This window comes from Sander lucioperca, chromosome 9, assembly GCF_008315115.2.
Source record: "Sander lucioperca isolate FBNREF2018 chromosome 9, SLUC_FBN_1.2, whole genome shotgun sequence".
Taxonomy (NCBI): domain Eukaryota; kingdom Metazoa; phylum Chordata; class Actinopteri; order Perciformes; family Percidae; genus Sander; species Sander lucioperca.
The window spans coordinates 5565562-5584369 of record NC_050181.1 but is presented as its reverse complement, the minus strand read 5'-3'; the positions used below and the strand labels follow the sequence as shown (position 1 = coordinate 5584369).

The following is an 18808-nucleotide window of genomic DNA, read 5'->3' as shown; positions in this document are numbered from 1 at the left end:
TGCATCATCAGCTGACAGAAAACAAGGGACAGGGAAATTAAAAAGCCAGGAGACAAAAGAGGTGTCAGGCGAGTGAAAGAATAAATCATGACACCCCCCTCTCCTGGAGTCAGGGGACATGTTGCATGTCATCTCGGTGTCTTGGTACGCAGTGGTGCGATGATGATGTACTGGGCAGGGCCAGTTCAGAACAGAGTCAAGGGCACGGGGTTGACGGGAAGCTAAACGCTCCAACTGTTTCCTGTCCCCAAACAAATAAATGGTTGAATGACCCCCCCCACCCCCGTGCTTTAAGTAGAGGGTACAGGGATCAAATAGGCAGTTTGTGATAGACACATTTGTTCCAATTTACTATGTAAAATAACTATCTGCCAAATTATTTGAGTGTCTGTGAAATGAAATGTATGTGCTATATAATGCCCTTAAAAAAGTCCACAGTAGAATGAAAAAAGTAGTGTTTCCTGCACGGACGATTTATGGGTGTCAAAAATCTCAATTCACTCTACACTACAGAGTAAACTACTTAGTGTCTATTATACTGTATAGGGATTAGTGAATAAGTACACAATGGACTGATGTTTGCAATATCTATAGGTTAAGAATAAGTTGAGTTGGCTAGTTGGATGAAGAAATAATCAAACCTCACTTAGGGTTAGGGTCAGGGTTAGTATAATTAGGGCACTCAACCCTGTAGCCTAAAAATCACGCTTTTATGCAACTAGTTTGCATTAGCAAATACATTTTTTCAGATATTCATTTTAAGTTTAAATGACAAATATGATTTGCAATATGATCTGCCTAATATTAGGGTGTATATATATATATATATATATATATATATATATATATATATATATATATATATATGTATGTATATATATGTATGTATATATATATATATATGTATATATATATGTATATATATATATATATGTATATATATATGTATATATATATATGTATGTATGTATGTATATATGTATATAAATATATATATGTATGTATGTATATATGTATATAAATATATATATGTATGTATGTATGTATATATGTATATAAATATATATATGTATGTATATATATACCGTACACTGTATATATACAGTATATTGCGCCTATAATATTAAACAAATGATTACAGCAGTTTAGATAGATAAACCTAGATTAACATAGACAAAAACTCCTGTCTCTAGTTTCTCTTCCTGAACTTTCACGGATAAAAAAATAATCCTTAATCCAGGCAGCAATTACATATCCTCCACAATGTAACTGGCAAAGCAATTAAGTAGTATATAAACATATTTTGTAGGAGAGGTTTTAGCCACTCTTCAGATTTACTACTTATGTCAACGACCTCACAGCCTATGTAGCAAAGGTTACTTTCCTTTCTCTTGTCCGTAATCAATTTATCATACTAAAGTCTATTAAATCAATTCTTATGGGCATGTAAGACACAGATTGAAAGTTCACAATGACTCCCGTCATCTGCTGCATTGACTGTCAATAACGTGGCAGTCTCCAAGCAGCTTAGTGGGAGCTCTCGTCTTGTCTTTCCTTCCTAAGCCTCCGAGGGGGCCGTGTGGTGAACTGGCAGCAGCAACTCCTTTCATCCATTCTGAGAGAACTGAATAAAGTTCAGAGGAATTACAAGAATCTTCCCAGTTAGACTCAGAATAGCTGGAGTAAGCACCATTACTGAATCAGTCACACAAATGTTTATACAATTGCCAACGTGATGCTGATGAATCAGCATGGCTGCAGATACTGTGGAGCATGTGGGCAACTGACACCTAACTCAAAGCTCACATTCATTCATTTAGATCTACTGCCCAATCACTATAGATGTTGTTGGAGAAAAGAGTGCCTCACAACTTCTTCCTCCAAGATATTTCCCTGCCAGGTTTCAAACCACCAAACCACTGTGTGAAAGGTTCTCTAATCAGCAGGGTACTATTCCAAACACTTCTCCACCATGGCAGTCTCAGTTAGAAATGCTTAACAGGGTGGTCTATTTAACAAAACAGAATATACTTACCCAGCAGATTCAGATTGGGAACATTTTAAGACCCTGTAGCAGCCATCTGCCAAACGCTTATTTATGTTTTGTGGATAAGCACGTCCATGCCCATTACTTGGCAAGTACAAATGATTTAGTTTAACTCTGAATTGCATGAAAATTAAGCTTCCTCTCTAAATGAAGTCCACGTAATGGCCTGCCACGTTAGCGAATTGCCATTAAATCCACCAAAGCAAACCTGATTTGGACTTAAGAGAGGGAGAAAAGTGCTGTAATTAAAAATACTCTCATGTCTGTTAACCATATCGAAAATGATTATGAGAGGTGTTAGCGACAGATGACGTTCAACAGGCGTTCTTCTGCATTAACAGCTATTGTTCATTAGGGCCCATATGGTGCAATATTGTAATAATTGTCTTGCCTATGACCATTCAAATGGTCTAATTGGATAATTTGTATTAATCTATAAAAATGCTGAAAATGTATTTTTTCCTTACAACAGAATGCATGACTTAGAAATAATATACATATTTGGAAAAGTAATGACAACTAATCCAACCTTCCTCTTAAATGACATGTATTTCAATGTATGTGTTTGCATACTGTGTGTGAGTTGAAAAAGACATTAAACCAGTGTTGAATGATAGTGAGTGACAATACCACAGTGCACCACAGGAGAACAGCTTTAATACCAACACATTTTGAAGAACCCCTGAAGGTCTGCAGCTAAAAATAAAAACAGGGCTAATTCCCTGATGTAGAACACCTGTCCTGTTTATCTTGGACTCTATTACTTGTCATAAACATTAAAGAGAAAGCAGGCTTAATATTAGAACCAAAACCAAAAGGGTATCTTTACCATTTCATCCAAAAAGTAAACAACCTCAAACCTTTACTTATAAAAGTTCCACTCTTGAATGATTAATGCCCTTTTCATGAGCAAAGGCTGTCATAACTATATTCAGCAGAGCTTAGTTTGGACAAAAAAACATCCTTGAGCGACAGAGATGGGAATCATAAGCACAAGAATGAGTGACGGGAGGGGGGACGAGCCATCCAGGATTCTTTGACCATCCGTGATGAGGGAAACCAACTCCTGGGGAAAGTGATTTGACTAGGCTTACTGCAGGCAACTTGGTGATTGGCTAAAAGAGCTAATTTGCATGCTGCTTTCATCTCCAACAAATTCTCAGGGAGCACCGGTGGATAAGGTCACCAGTGTCAGTCTGCCTGTGTGCCAGCCGAGAACGTAAACAGATCAAATGCACTCGCCGTTTGATCGAGTGCAGGAGGAACCTGTGTTCTTGATCATCTGGACAATGATGACCTCAAATTCATGTCAGAGGTGATCCTGGCACCTTGACAATCAGGTGTAGGGACATCTGAACAATCGCATAACAAAACCTTTTAGTCAAGTCAAGGTACAGCTTGAATGTACGCAACGTTAAGCGGTGTAGAATGCTATATTCTATCCATGAGGTGAACAGAATCTTTTAAGCCCAGTTCAGACCAAAGATTCGCAATGAGACTAGTTGAAACTCGCAATTTCTTGCAACGAGCCGTCTGCAGCGTTCTAAAACCTGCCAGTTCACACCAATGTGACTAGACGAGACAGTGTATCATCTCCATAGCATGCCACTATTTGTACTTCCGTTCTAACTTTCGCATTTTAGGCTTTTTTTTGTAGCTGGATATACCATTTGTTTCGTCTAAATATGACTGTGGCTAACATTAGTGATATTGAGATGGTTGCTACAGTTGCATTTCTAGTAATGAATCAGCGAAAACGGGTTTTATTTCTCAGATTCACCGCTTTGTTCTAACACCGCTGGGCGCACCCTCTCTTCAGTCACTCTCTATCTCGCTCGACCATATGACGTTGCCATCCTTTCGAGCGGTCGTTGAGGCTCTGTCTAAAACTCTGCCATTTTGACCAGCTGTTGTAAGTATGTAACATAAAAATAAAATGGATTATGGATCATTTTATTTCTATAGTTTGTAGCTGATTTTACCAGCTGGCTTCTCTATTAGCTGTTGAAACAGGTGACGTCCCTTACGTATAGGCGGCGCCAGGGATGGGCTAGGGGGTGCTGTAGCTACACCTAGGATTGCCATAGCACCCCCTTAGCACCCCCAAGAAATTGCTGTGGTTGATTTATAAATAAATAAAAAATCGTTAATGTGTAAATAGTAGGGCTGTCAAACGATTATTTTTTTAATTAATTGCTGAATTTCTCTAGTTAATCGCGATTTATCGCATATATTATCACATGATTAAAATTCTGTTATTTTGCATTTCAGAACAGTTTTTAAGTACATATTAACAATGGAAAACGATTCTTACCAGTGTATCTTGATTGGAAATCAAATGAATGCAAAGAAAGTTACTTTATGAACTTTACTTTAAGATTTGTATTTGTTATTATTTATTTACAGGCTGTGTATGCGTGAAACTACTGTCCCCCTCAACGGCAATGTATAAGACGGGTCAGAACATGCCAACCGTAGTACGTCTTTAAGACCCAAGTCTTCTGCGATGCTGACAGGTCTGCAATTAGTTGCCACCTGTTTTGCAAGAGCTGTAGTCATTTTTTGGATTTGGTTTCATCAACAGGCCGGCAAGTAGCACTCTCCAAAATACTGCTTTGCCTGAGTGGGTAGCATGCTAGCATGCTAGTGTAGCATCAACCTGAGTCACGTTAATTAGCTCGTAGGTGGTAGCTCAAGCTTGACGTGCTTCGGTGATATTTTAATTCGGCTTTACACAATGCGCATATGGCTTTCGACTTGTCTACTGAGCCGTCCGGGAGTTTTGGAAAATAAAAAGCGCCATTCAGAACTGTGTCGCTGCTGTCTTTCTCCATCATGCCTGCAGCCTGCAGCAGGAGGAAGTATCGCAGCTTGATGATAAGTAACGGTGAGGCAAAGGGTCAAAATAGTAGCCTGTTAGGCACGATGCAAAGCCGAGTGAAGTGTAAAATTAATTAATAAATGCCGGCATGCGATTAATGCGATTAAAAAAAATTAACGACTTATGCTCGGCCCTTAATCGCATCGCGATTAATGTGTTAATGCTGACAGCCATAGTAAATACTATAATTTATATTTGAAAAATGAATAAATACTTTAATAAAACAAATCGATTATTTTTAGGCTAAAAAACACAGGTGATTGTATTCGGCCAAAGGGTGCAGCACACATTGAACTTTTGACCTTACTTTCGCAGTAACGTATTCACACAGAAGAAGAAGAGCTCAATATTTGGATCTGTTAGGATTAGAGAAGTCAGTCTAACGCTAGCAATGGATAGTTTTTTACTCCCTAAATGTCAAGGTGTGGAGACTTTATCAAAATCTGTAATGAGACTGAGAGATATGGTGAACTTGTCACCAACCGGGATGAAGAAAAGCGGCCAGAGGAAGGTGATCTGACCACGGCTGTGATTGCTGCTGAGGATGCTTAACATCACCCTGCTGTACATGACATTAGACCAGGGGATCGCATAGCCAGGCCACAGTAGGTGAGTCAGCTGATAGGGGTCCATGCAAGAACTTTACTCTTATTTCTGTCTCGTAGAAGAACATTACAGTGAACATGTGTTTTACAGAAATGAGAATAAATGGATCACCGAATCTAAAGTTATACAGCACACTGGACATGTTTATTTTTAGCCCAGAAAACATGTTCGCCGTCAGTGGCTTATTTAGATATATTTAGTCACTACAGATATGGCTACATTATTTTGACCATACGTGCAAGTGTGAAAACTGTGCGAGGATACATGCACGTGTGTGTTTATGTGTGTGCTTGGCTATGGGTGGTGTATTTGGCCTGCTGCATTAATCTTCTGAGCCACTGTATGAAAGTTGCAGTGATGATTGTTTGAACCCGGCTTGTTGGCTGGTATTTGAATTATGTTTGGTGGGCTAGTCAGAGTTCTATGGTGCTGTTGTATCAGCAACTTTAAATCAATCTCTCTCGTTCGCTCGCTTAGTAAACCGTGGCGGAGGTGGGTGGGCATCTGCGCGAATGTGTGTAACGTTAGCCTATTTGTGTCAAGGGAAACTCAAAATTTCAGAGCACCCTCACTGAAACGTCCAGCAACCCCAAAGCACCAGCAAAAGAACATCTCTGGCGCCACCACTGCCCTTATGTTCTTACCTTAGTTTAGTTTATTTCAATCAGTCAATCAATCACATAAATACAACATCACTTACATAACATAAATGGTAAAAAAAACAAAAAAAAAAGTGTCACCTTAGTTCATTCAGTGTCATAATTAATACTGATCGGAAAAGGCGTAGGTTGAAGCATCCCTTATGTCCCTTATGTTCTAAAACCAGCCTCTGCGACTTGAACAGCTGAGTCGCAGCGAAACCATCAGCTGGCTTGAGTCGAGCTGAGACGAGCCGGTTTAGACCGCTGCAACTTTTTACTGCGATGTTCTGAAATGGTTTTGTCTCCCAAATCTTTGGTCTGACCTGGGCTTTATGTCTTATGTCGATAATCTTTGTTTTCATTGACCTGCAGTGTTTACATCAATATCTAAAACACAAATAGTGCATTTATTTAATATGGTGATTTAACTGTCTACTTATGATTGGAATTTGACTTTTTAGTTGACCATTAAACTATATAATGCGTTAGTTAAGTGTTCTTTCATTCATGACTAATTGTATTTCATCGCCTCTGGTTAAACTTTACCTATAAAATTGTAACTTTTTTGTTTTGTTTTTTAGATTCATGAAATCACATTTAATTATTTGATAAGGCTTGGGAGAATTTTGGCTAACCAACTGAAAAAATTAAGTACATCATACTTAGAAATAATGTAACCAGACTAAGAATCTATAGTAATAAATTGAAAATCTGAGGCTGAATTAAGGCAAAGCATTGTGAGCTAAATGCTAACATCAATATCGTAACATGCTGACAATGGCAATGCTATCATTTAACAGGTAATGTTTACCATGTTCACCATCTTATTTAAGGTTGCAATATAACCATGCTAACAATTGCTAATTAGCAATAAATATAAATTACGGCTGAGGCTGATGGGAATGCTATTAGTTTGGCAGGCATTCGGTCATAAACCAAAGTATTGGACACACTGAAATTCTGACCTGATGATGGCGTTAGATGAAATTCAGGGGATCACCAGTTACTACAAATCATCCTAAGGGGAGCATGAACATATGTACCATTTGTTTTTATAGCAATCATTCCAATCAAGACAGTTCACTTCAAATTACAAAGTTTACCTCATGGAAATGCAAGAGGAAAAGTAAAAGGATCACAAAAGTCATTGGGATTCATCATCTGGGAACCATGAATATCTATACAAAATGTTTTCCCAATCCATCTAGTAGATATTGATATATATATATAACTGGGTACAGTAACTGAAAACTCTGACGATTCTAATGGACCTGGAGGAAAAACAGCAGATCACCTATGACTGTAGGACTCTGGGGAACATAAAGGTCTTTACAAAATGTCATGGCAATCCATCCAATAGTTGTTGGGATATTTCAGTCTGGACCAAAGTGGTGGACTGACTGACTAATGACGAACTGACCGAGGGACAAACCGATTTCCCTAAAGCCAGGCCACTATGGTGGCTAAAAATGTCCACAATTGCACCTCTTGTTTAGATGGAAACAAACACTCACAGTCCTGAAGAGTCCCACAGCCCCTAACTGGGTGTGTAGCATCAGTAATTCATGTGAGTGACATTATTTCAGTGCTGGAACAATCAGGATTATCACATCATCCACCAATGTCAAGAAGACAGACACATTATTTGGTGGCATTCTGCTCCTGCAGGTTAGCTCTCTTTGAACATTAAAGTAGACTCTATGTATCGTTACCATAACCTTATAATTTAAATTTCAACAAATCTCCAACAAAACCTCTTGATTATATCATTGTAACTAGCCAGTAACCAGACAGGATAGTACAAGCAATGGGTAAGCAAACATTATTCTCTAAAAAGTGACCAGTGAGTGACCAGTCTCCATCAACAGCTGAGCTATAATCAGCTAATAATACCAATACTAACATAATACTAGTAATTAATCAAGTTTGGAAATACACTGGTAGTAGTATCTACAAATGTTTAAATTAAACATTTAAATTCTGAAACAATAACTATACAGCATATTCTGCCAAAGAAAAATAAAGAAAAAGAAAAAATATATATATAGTCAGTATAAAGTGAGGACTTGTGAAAATAATAAGGCAATATGTATACAGTATACTGAATATGATATTATATATCCAAAGAAATGACAAGTAAAACATGGACAAAGTTGTGACAAAGCATCTTTAACTACCAACAGTTACTGTAGTGAAATGAAGTATCAGTCAATTTGACTCTCTCTGTCTCTATTTTGCTCTTTATACTCTGTGTTAATGTTGCGTACTCAGGATAATCTAGTGGACTGATAAAGGTTTCACTGTTAGTTTTGATATAAAGCTTCACAGAACGTCACACACGACTGGCGACCGGCTCCTTTTTCATCCTACAGTGGCATTAAATGTCTCAGTGCCATCTGGAGCTGAGAAAAATAAAAACTCTCTTTTTAAAGATGCCCATTTTAATTGGTAAATATTTACTTGCAGGAGCTCTCGGGGGGCACGCATGCACACGACTTCTAATAAAGCACTTTAAAGCCTATGGGCTCTTGCTGCTTACTTTGAGTGTGATTCTAAACAAATGCAACCTGGGGTTGAACTGTTGATAATGGTTGATAAGGGCCAATGAAACACAGCGCTAAACACTGCGGTGAGCATGCAGTGTATAATAACTGCGCCAGTACAATTGCCTTGTCACTGTTCACCGTGTGTGTGTGTGTGTGTGTGTGTGTTTGTGTGTTTGTGTGTATGTGTGTATGTGTGTGTGTGTGTGTGTGTGTGTGTGTGTGTGTGTATATGTGCAGTTCTGAGTGTAGTTTGACTGTGTATGTGCAATCATATTGACAAGTGCATCTGTGTCTGTGTGTGCTTATGAATGTAGGGCTGGTTGGCAAAATCCAATATCACAATATTTTGACCAAATATGTTATATTATTATTTGAGGAGAAATAAAAATAACATTAAAGTTCTGCAATTGCATGCAGAGTTGTGCCAGAGAGCACAAAATATATCAAGGGAACCCAAAGAGACTGAAATGAAGTTTTTTCTCCCATTGATAAGTGTCCCTTCTATGGCTTCATAGAAATTACAAAATATATACACACAAGACATTTGTCAACATCAGTAGTGTCGGAAAAGTTTTAATTTAACTCAGCTAGACCAGACAGATGAGCTCAGAAATGTTTGTAATTTTACTGTTATTCATGCTCTATGACTTGTATGCTTGTATGCTTGTGCATGTCAGTGTGAATGTGTACTTGTGCCTGTGCATATGATTGGGTTTGTGTGTGTGAGTCCATAGATGCCTTTAAGTGCAGTACATGTTTTAGTATATATGTGTGTGCTCATCTTCTGTATCTTTACACCTGCTTCTCCATGATTGTGCATATATTGATGTGTGTCTGTATCAATTTGTGTGTGTGTGTCTTGTGACTGCTGCATGTTAGAACTTGTATTCTTACGTGCACACCAGGTCTGTGTGCACATTAATCTCTGCTCCAGCATGTTGCCTTGTATACACTGCTCTCTCTCCCTGACCCAGTATGCTGTGTGATCCTGCCTACAGCCTCATTTGTCTCCATCACGGGACAGGCAAGGTTTCGACTCACCAAAGCGCAGTATGTTTCTGGCGGATCTCCACACGTGATATTTGGGGGGTCGAGGGCCACTCGCAGGTACTTTGTCATGTCGGTGGCTTCTGGCTGACAGGCCATGTAGTCCCACGTCAGGCCCTCCTCTGTATAGATCTGGGACTTGCACACATCATAGTGTCCCCAGGCCGCCGGGTAATGTTGCATGGAATGTGCCACACTGGTGCACACAGCTTGCAGAGTGAACAATGCGGGCCAAAGCATCTCTGATCTAGTTCTGTATGGTGTCTGTGGAACTTTTTTTTGTCTTTACAGCTGATGCTTCGTCACAGAAATGACAATATTGCTGAGAATTTTCTAAATTAACTGCAGCTTTGAACGGTGCAATGGTGCATTTGGGAACTGTGACAGCATGTTGCTACTTTTGCTTGAGCCGCTCCAGGCAATGGTTAGCACTCATTCAGTTATTTTGTCTTCGATTGCTGCCACTTCTGCCTGGCTGATGAGGTGTGTCAACAAGGGAGCTTCTTCACAAGTGTTGGGCGTTGATGAAAGGGTCAACTAACGGTCAGATGTGATGTGCAGAGAGAGTGATAAGTCAGTGGCTGTCAGATGTCTTAGCTTGATCTCCTGTCAATTGTGGTTTTAGCAGCAGTCAGCATCCTAAAAAGACAGAAGAAAATGACAGTTTGGTGAATTAAACAGACAGCATAAACACTGTTATCATCACTGTGAACAGAGGTTCTACATGGTTTAGGGGAATGAGGTGGATATGTATACGTGCATCTTACACACACACACACACACACACACACACACACACACACACACACACACACACACACACACACACACACACACACACATACATAATATATACACAAACACAATGCAGGGCTCTGCTGATTATATGTATCCCTCAATAATAACCTTGCCAAAATCACTGTATACAATTCAAATTGAATTCTGCAAAGCCTAATCTCCATTTGATTTTCATACAAAAAACGCTTATTTCCATGTGTCAAGTCACTGCATTTAATGTATTGCTTTTTCCGATTTTCTTGCTCCTGTATTGTAGAATGCGGAGTTGCATTTGTCCCAATGCCTTCAGAGGCATTTGGGAAATATTAAAGTAAAATTGGGAGACAGAAATTGTCTATTTGAGGAATTGCATGTTTCTCAGAGCTATCACAAGCCATCAGTCAGATGACCTAACTCATCAGGTAATAGTGCCTGGCAGCAGTCAGGGGAGACCCACGCAATGTCTCAGGTACAACGTGTGTGCAGTAGTGGAGAAAATAAAACTGAGCAGCTATATACAGCTTCCTGCAACAGAGTAATGACAGAGTAAATAGGAGTTAAGTTACTGTTGACTGTCAATGTGCTCAGGTGGCCTGAGGTTTTACCATAGAGAAAGGAAGTCTATATTCCTGCGAGTGGCTGTTCAGAAAAATTCACTTACATTTCAATTGAACCTCTGCCTACTTAGGGCACAATTTCAACAAGCATATACGGGTTATGCTCTTAAAAAGCCCATTACAAGTTTGCAGTGTCACATCACATTTCATCTTACGCAGATTCAGACTTGAAAAATGCCTGGCACAAGCAGCTGGTACATGCAGTTGAACCCGTAAGTTTCCGGTCAGCAGCTTTCCTCTCTACCCTTCAGGCTACAGCCGCATCCCTGTGACTGACAGTTACTGCTGCAATAAAATGTTTCAGGTAAAATGGGGTTTGAAGCGTGTGGAGAATCTTTTATGTTCTAAGGAAGGAGCTGTGTCAAGAGATTATAGTTTTTATCCAGAGATTATCAAGTCAAATCAAATTAATTAACAGAGGGTTTTTAATAAAAAGGTTTGATGTGTGAAAGGAGAAAGACTCAGATCAGATTTGAGAAACAGAAACTTTATGATTTGCTGTGGCTCGCACATGCAGGCTGGTTTCTGGGCTCCCTGCTTACACATGGAGGCATTAGAATTCAGTATTTTAATTGACCAGCTTGTCTTGGACTAAAAATTGTGCCAATTTGAATTAGTTTTGACCACATCTAAGGTAATTACTGCTTTCCTTCTTCCAACCTAATGCCCCTTTTACAATATGACTACAGGCTTGAATGCATTCCAACTGTAATGACAGATGTTCATCTGATGCAGAAATATCATCTACACTGCAGACGCTTCAAAGTGAGCCATGTCAGGAGGTATAAATGCCAGAGTTCTGGTGGGAGATTTTGGCTCTTTAAATGTGTGCTCATGTCAATCAACAAGACTCCTAAGAAGAGGCCAATTACAAATTTGATAACACAGTTGGAACTCTGAGTGATAAATAAGCCATTTCTTTAAGGGGATGCATGCATCAAAATTCATGAATATAACTGTCAGTGATCAGAGATGCATCACGGAATGGACCACTCTCAACTCACATGGCCACACACGCATGCGCACACACACGCGCGCAGGGACACACACACACACACACACACACACACACACACACACACACACACACCTAGGTTTACCACCTTTTCGTAATACTGAGGCAGACTTTCATTATAAAGACAGTTAAGCAGCTGCTCAGTGGACTGTGGTTGTACTGGGCAGCTTCCAGGTATGAATGTGTAACTGTGTAAATGTGATCAGGGTGTTCCTGCAAAAGAGTGGCTTCCTCTCAGTGAAGCTTCCCTGAATAAGTAAAGGTAAAAAAGGGTTGCTTATCTTATTTTTATTTAATAATTCAAAGCTAATAAGCAAATGGAGCTAACCACGGGAATATTGGATTTCATTCATGGAGCATACAGATAAAAGGAAGGTCTCAGGATACTCAGTGAACCTCCGTAGACAGATACCACTCAACATTAGAGCACTACTAAGGTGACAGGAAAGGGGAAAAAAGCCTACAATATCAAATGTTTAAAATCTGTGTAATGGTCAATAAAATAATTCACACACAAAATTTGGAAAGCTTATTCATCTCCTATAGAGGTCCAAACATAAAAAATGTCACAATCTTCAGTTAAAATCACACAGAAAAGACATAAATGCAATATACACCAAAATTAGAATGATCTACCTTTGTTTCCTCCACCTTTGCATCTATCAAAATGCAAGGAAAAGCTCAGGAATGTCATAATGAGAAAGAATATGAAGTCAGATTCTATATTAAAAGTCATCAATATTTGAGCATCTCTCCTACGCAGGGGGAGAGAGAGCTTGATGACCACCTCCCCCCCCTCCCCCCTCTCTCTCTTTTCCTTTACTTGTTTTTGAAGCCTCTGAAACACCCCCTTGTGTCCACTTGCATTTCATCCCCTGGGCAGCTCAAGCATGGCAGAGTGTTTTAAAAGTCAGCAGGCAGCCGTGCCCCGTGGCTTATATTGGTTACAAACTCCCAGCCAGACTCTTAAAAACCATAGCAGGATGTATTCCTTTCATTTTATAGTAATCTGGCTAAAGTGTGGGGTCGCTCTCTGTCTCTGACTGTGGCTTTCTGTTCACATCTAGGCTCCCATACAGGGCAAAGTGCAGGGGAGCTGTCCATGGTGCTGAACTACAGAACATCATATCTGCTCCTGTGCTCCACAGTGCCTTTAACACTGACATCAGTATTTTCAAGATGACACCTTTATTGATTTTAGAATAAAAACTAAAAAAGTCTCTGACAGCCTAAACTGATGCTACCTCTGTGGTTTATCATGCAATAATTTGCTATTTTGTTGTTTTGCCTTTTTGTATCGAGCACCTGCATGGTGAGGATTTTGGATGCTCACACATACAATACCGCCTTGTTGTATTTATTGATTTTGCTGACTTTCAACCAATAACTTCTGATCCATAGCCAGTTTGAGCAGACTGATGCTTTGTGGCTGGCTGATGAGTGCAACAATAATCGGTTAATGTTTCCAACATTCTCCGTGCCAAGACCAAACCCTTCCATATGAGTCACAGTGGGATCTACTGGCAAGCAGGAGCATGTCTGTACTGGCACACATTTGTTTTCTTATTGTTTTTCACTCCTTCATTTCCTCTCTCTGGGTCCCTCATTCAATTTCAGTCTTGCTCTCTCTCAAACCATTCTCCATGTCTTTGTCTCTCAACAGCATTCTTGCTGCACTATACCCAAGCACATAATGTATTACAATTAATGTCCAAGGGCTGCACCTTTAGCGTCTACAATTGGAGTGCCTTTTTATTTACAACAAGGACTGGCTGTGCATTCCTGCAAATAGTTTCCCTGAGAGGATGTGGTTGATGTGGTGACAATGTGAGGGTTCCTCAGTGTGGAGCCCAGCTAGAGAGCCAGCCTGCCTGCACCACTGCCACACATGAAATCTGATGCCATGCATTATTCAAAGTTCCTCTCCTGAACCACTAACATGCAAAAACACAGAATATGTTGCCCACATTTAAAATCCAGGACATGTAACATTCATGCAATCAGAAACAGAGGAAAGAGATCAAGGCAAAAGTCAAATCATTTTATATTTTGTCAGGTCATATACCCAGTTTCAATTAAAATGCCAAGAAAGCAACCATTTATCACAACTTCGACATGTAACAGAAGCTGTGCTCAGTATGTTCTGGGTCAGATTTTGCGCAGAGGCGAGGCACACCTAGATCTGATTTTACTGACCTGCTGCGCAACAGGTTAAAGTCAATTTTATTTTATTTAGGCAATTAAACGAATGATGATAATGGGGGTACATTTAGAATAACAACAGCTTTAGATAAAGTAATGCAAATCCAGATTTATAAGATCCCATATCTTGCGAAACAAAGACAATTTCCTCAATACAGTAAAACTTATTAAAGAGGAAAATGGTAAAACGCTGTTGAATGTTTTTATTCTATTTCATGTGCGCCGCTCATTCCTTATTCATTTAACCCACTTGAAACCTGATTAAGTTCCGCCCATCAAACAGCCCACTATAATTACCCTATAATTGCCCATTTAGTTACGATTGTGTGACGGTATGCAAAAAGGAAAAAGACTAATCTGATCAAAACTAAACAATACTCACATTTAACTTACACTCCTGGGACGAGCTGCTCATTCAACAAGTTATTTACAGCCAAGAGTAGTTGCAGAAAGATTTCCATACGCCTTTTACTGATTCTTCTCTTCCCAATATATTCAAATTTCACCGGATGGACCAATAAAAGCGATGTATGCGCAGAAAGCGCGCATTCACATGACAAACACAACGTTTTCCCTTTCTCTCAACTTTTCTTTAAACTTTTGCGTCTCACTAAAGCTGCCTTTCCTTCCAAATAACGTTCCGGGACTCGCTCACATTTAGACCTTTTCTTTCGCGCTTACACACGCTGACGAAAATCGACTGGTGTCCACACAGGCTATTTGGCTTTACGCAGCGCTGCTCTTGGCTCAGCGTTCATCGGAATGGTGCACGAAAGACACTTCAAGTAGCCTTTAAGGGGATTCACAGTAGTCGCAAATTCGTTGAAGTCCATAAACGCGTATTAAAACACATCCCAATGGAGAGCCACTCTTGGAGTCGTTTGGATAGATTTCTCAGCCCAGCCGAGTTGTGGTCGGGAGAGAAGCAAATAGATAAGCAATCTTTCTAAAATGGAGCCACTATGTCCAGTTACATACGAGCGCTCCGCCGGGTCCTAAAGATAATACTGACTTGCTTGTAAAACTCAACTTCAACCGTTGTTTTTACGCGGTTGTTAATTTCGAGCAACTGCGCCAAATATTCAGCCTTCCCTAGAGCAATTTATTGTGATAAACGATACAGTGTTTTGCCATCAGGGCTGATACTGTGTTTAAAATGCAACTCGTCGCTAAAATTAAACAAGACAAGTGACTTTATCTCGTTGTGATGCTTTATAAAAATCCATGGAAAATGATATTCTCCCTTTTATTTATAGGAAGGAAATCCTAAACTCTTAGCATGATACGATTCGAAAACGTAAACATATCTGCAGGGGCACTAGTGGAATCTTCTATATAAAGTTGCCCGATAATTACTCTGAGCTGCATCGCTTTCTACAGCTGCGTTCAAACAGCCCAAACAACTGCAAGCCTAAACGCACTGATGTCATTCGGAAAACACAACAGTTCAAACATTGTCGACTACAGTATACATTAATAGTAATTGCAATCCTCACCTGTGGTAAGGAATAGCACATAGGCAAATCAGACCTAGAGTAAACTGATTGAGTTTTTATTATCATGTCTCAGGAGCATGACGGGGGATGCATGTGGAGAGAAAATCCACCGAAATTTAACAGAGGTAAGTCCTCAGGGCAGAAAAAGTAGGCTACAACACAATTAGAATGCAGCCTAAGTTGCAAGAATTGGATCGCCGAAGAAATGAAAAACAACTACGTATATCTAAAAATACAAATATAATTCTATATGCTGAGAACCGCCCGGGGGTCACAGACACAGATTATTACCAGATCAACACCGCTTCAGGACTCTATGCTTTCGGATAAACAAAAAAAGATCTTACCTTCCATCTAAGAATGTGTGGGATTGGAGCTGTGCTGCAAAAAAGAAAAAGAAAAAGGAAAGGGAGAAAAACTCCTCTGGCCGGAGTTGTTGGTGTAATTATTCGGCGAATTTTGAAGGCAGAGCTGAAAGAATAACTACAGTTAGGTGCGTCTACCAGGCTCCCTTGGCGAGGAGTCATAGATGTCACGCCACAGCAGCGGTGACAGGTCGCTTTGAACACGCATTTTAATTGTGCTGTATTGCCAACTGGTGGAGATTGCACGATAAGAACAACCGCGCCCATCTGAAGGTCACCACAGTAATTGAGTGGACCGTGTCGGTGCATAAAGGCTCAAAACTACTGAGTTTTAGCATCAGAAACTCTAACCCTTATATTCTCCATTCGTATTTTTAAGAGGTGTGTAAAATGATTGTGTTCCTTCAAAGACACAGAGCAAACTGGGACTGTTTTTTTCTGTTATAGTTTGTAAATCGTTTAACAAGAAATGCAAATGTGCTGCTCTGGAAAGATTTTCAGTTTTCTTACATTATACTGTCTTTACTGTCTGCTAATCTACTTAAGCCTGCATGTTCAGCACCCTGGACAGCTCTTGCGCCCTGTAGGCAACTTCACAACATGCTGGAGTGGATTTTCAATGAAGAAAGTGACATAGCCTATTATTAATTGAAATGATGCTTGAAAGCACGTTGTAACAGTTGTTTAGAAAGAAATTTGTTATGAATCCAGTTTATTATAGTAAGAAATTTGGGGATCCTAATGGTACCTTCCCTCCATCTTTTTTTCTAATATTTAGTCATTCAGTTGTCTTTCTCTCCTCCCCTCCTTACATCTATTCATCCATTTTATTTCAAAATTTAAGAATAAACCCATTGGAATGAACCATCTTGTTTTCAAGGTGTCCATTTGACCATCTTTGTTATTTTCATGTCATCTATTTCTTTTAGATACAGTATCAGAAAGTACTAGTCTACATCAAAACCTCTTTTCCTTGCTCTTCATTAATCTTTTTTTGCAGAATGTACGCTAAGCAGTTAAGTGTTTAAAATGCCCCCTAAATAGAACCACAGCCCGTATTGATTTCCTGCAAATTAATATGCAATGAAAGACCTGTAATCCCATTAAAAAGTGACAATGCCATTTCTGTTCTGATAAAGGCAGATTTTGGTCAGGACTAGAGCTGAATGACAACAAGTCTCTCATCCCCACTGAGATAAAGTGGCTCACATTGTATCAGAGGGCTCAGCCTTTGCTTGGAGCGACTGCTGCTCTTGACATTTCCATTAAATCATTCCTCCAGGAAATACTACCATCCCGCCCTGACAGTCACATTTCCATGACTGTGCTCTGTCATTTTGATTATAAGCAGTATAGATAGATAGATAGATAGATAGATAGATAGATAGATAGATAGGTGCCAATTTCTCAAAAACATTAGCGGATTATGACTACAAGACAAATAGTCTACAGCCATGGCAGTAGCTCTTAGGCACAATGTTGACACGCAAACATGTTCACAGTGAAAATGATAACACGTTGAGTTTAAGTTTAGCGTGTTAGCATGCTAATATTTGTATTATATTCATTCATTATATTCAACACAAAGTACATCTAATGCGGATAGGAGTGTATTTTTGGTGTAGATTTGTTTTCCAGTCATTTGATAGTAGAAGTATGTGACAAATAAGAAAACTCTGACCTGATGATTCAATTTTCAATTCAATTCAATTTTATTTATAGTATCAAATATATATTATTTATAGTATCAAATCATAAAAAGAGTTATCTTGAGACACTTACTACAGATAGAGTAGGTCTAGACCACACTATATAATTTACAAAGACCCAACAATTCCAGTAATTCCCACAAGAGGATGGCACTAGATGAAAAGTCAGAGGATCACTAAAGTGATTACAACTACTCGGTACCAAATGTCATGGTAATCCCTTCACTCCTCCAAACAGTTTTCGATCATTTTACTCAAAACCACAAATATCAACCTCCTAGTGGTGCTAGAGGAAGAGGAAGTCAGAGGATCACCAACATCAGTAGGAGTCATTCTCTTAGGACCATAATTGCCTGGAAAAAATTGCATGGCAATCCATCTAATAGTTGTTGAGTTATTTCAGTCTGGACTAAAGTGGTGGATCGACTGACTGACCGCCATTGCCGTTACTACAGCAATGCTACTAGATTGGCTAAAAATAAATGTCCAAAGCCACAATGTAAAAAAAATATTCCACATGAGAAATTCAAACAATCACAATGATCTTGTGGGTTTCTGTTTTTGTTTTACCTATTTTTTATTCCATAAACAGTAGTAGAGGAACAACTAATAGACCACAGTTCATTGAATTTCAATGTTTGCACACTACAGTAGTTTGATGTAGTAGGAATAAAAATAGCTGCAATAGATGGCTCTCTCCACTCCCTCACAGCCCCCATGGGTCAAAGGCTGCAGGGTCATCTGAATGAATCCACAAAGCCTGCTTGAAATCACATCAGAGAGTAAGGAATTCCTCCATAGCTGCTCCAAGGTTTTTCAGCAGTGTGCTACGGTGTACAATGAGGATACAGAGGTGGAG

At 39.4% G+C, this 18808-nt stretch overlaps 1 protein-coding gene across 4 annotated transcripts in view; it reads right to left on the bottom strand.

Moving 5' to 3' along the window:
• LOC116045871 (netrin-G1-like) overlaps positions 1–16563 on the bottom strand; it is a 75554-nt gene extending 58991 nt beyond the window's left edge. For 2 of the 4 annotated variants that reach the window (XM_031293814.2, XM_031293819.2), the window contains exons 1-2: positions 16223–16563; positions 9763–10407 (exon numbers count right to left, since the gene is read on the bottom strand). In XM_031293814.2, the coding sequence (XP_031149674.1) occupies positions 9763–10008 (246 nt within the window). In that variant the 5' untranslated portion in view covers positions 10009–10407; positions 16223–16563. Of the gene's footprint in view, positions 1–9762; positions 10408–14761; positions 15327–16222 lie in introns of those variants that run through there. The other 2 variants (XM_031293815.2, XM_031293816.2) reach the window with 2 other exon arrangements.
• Positions 16564–18808: the final 2245 nt, after the last annotated feature.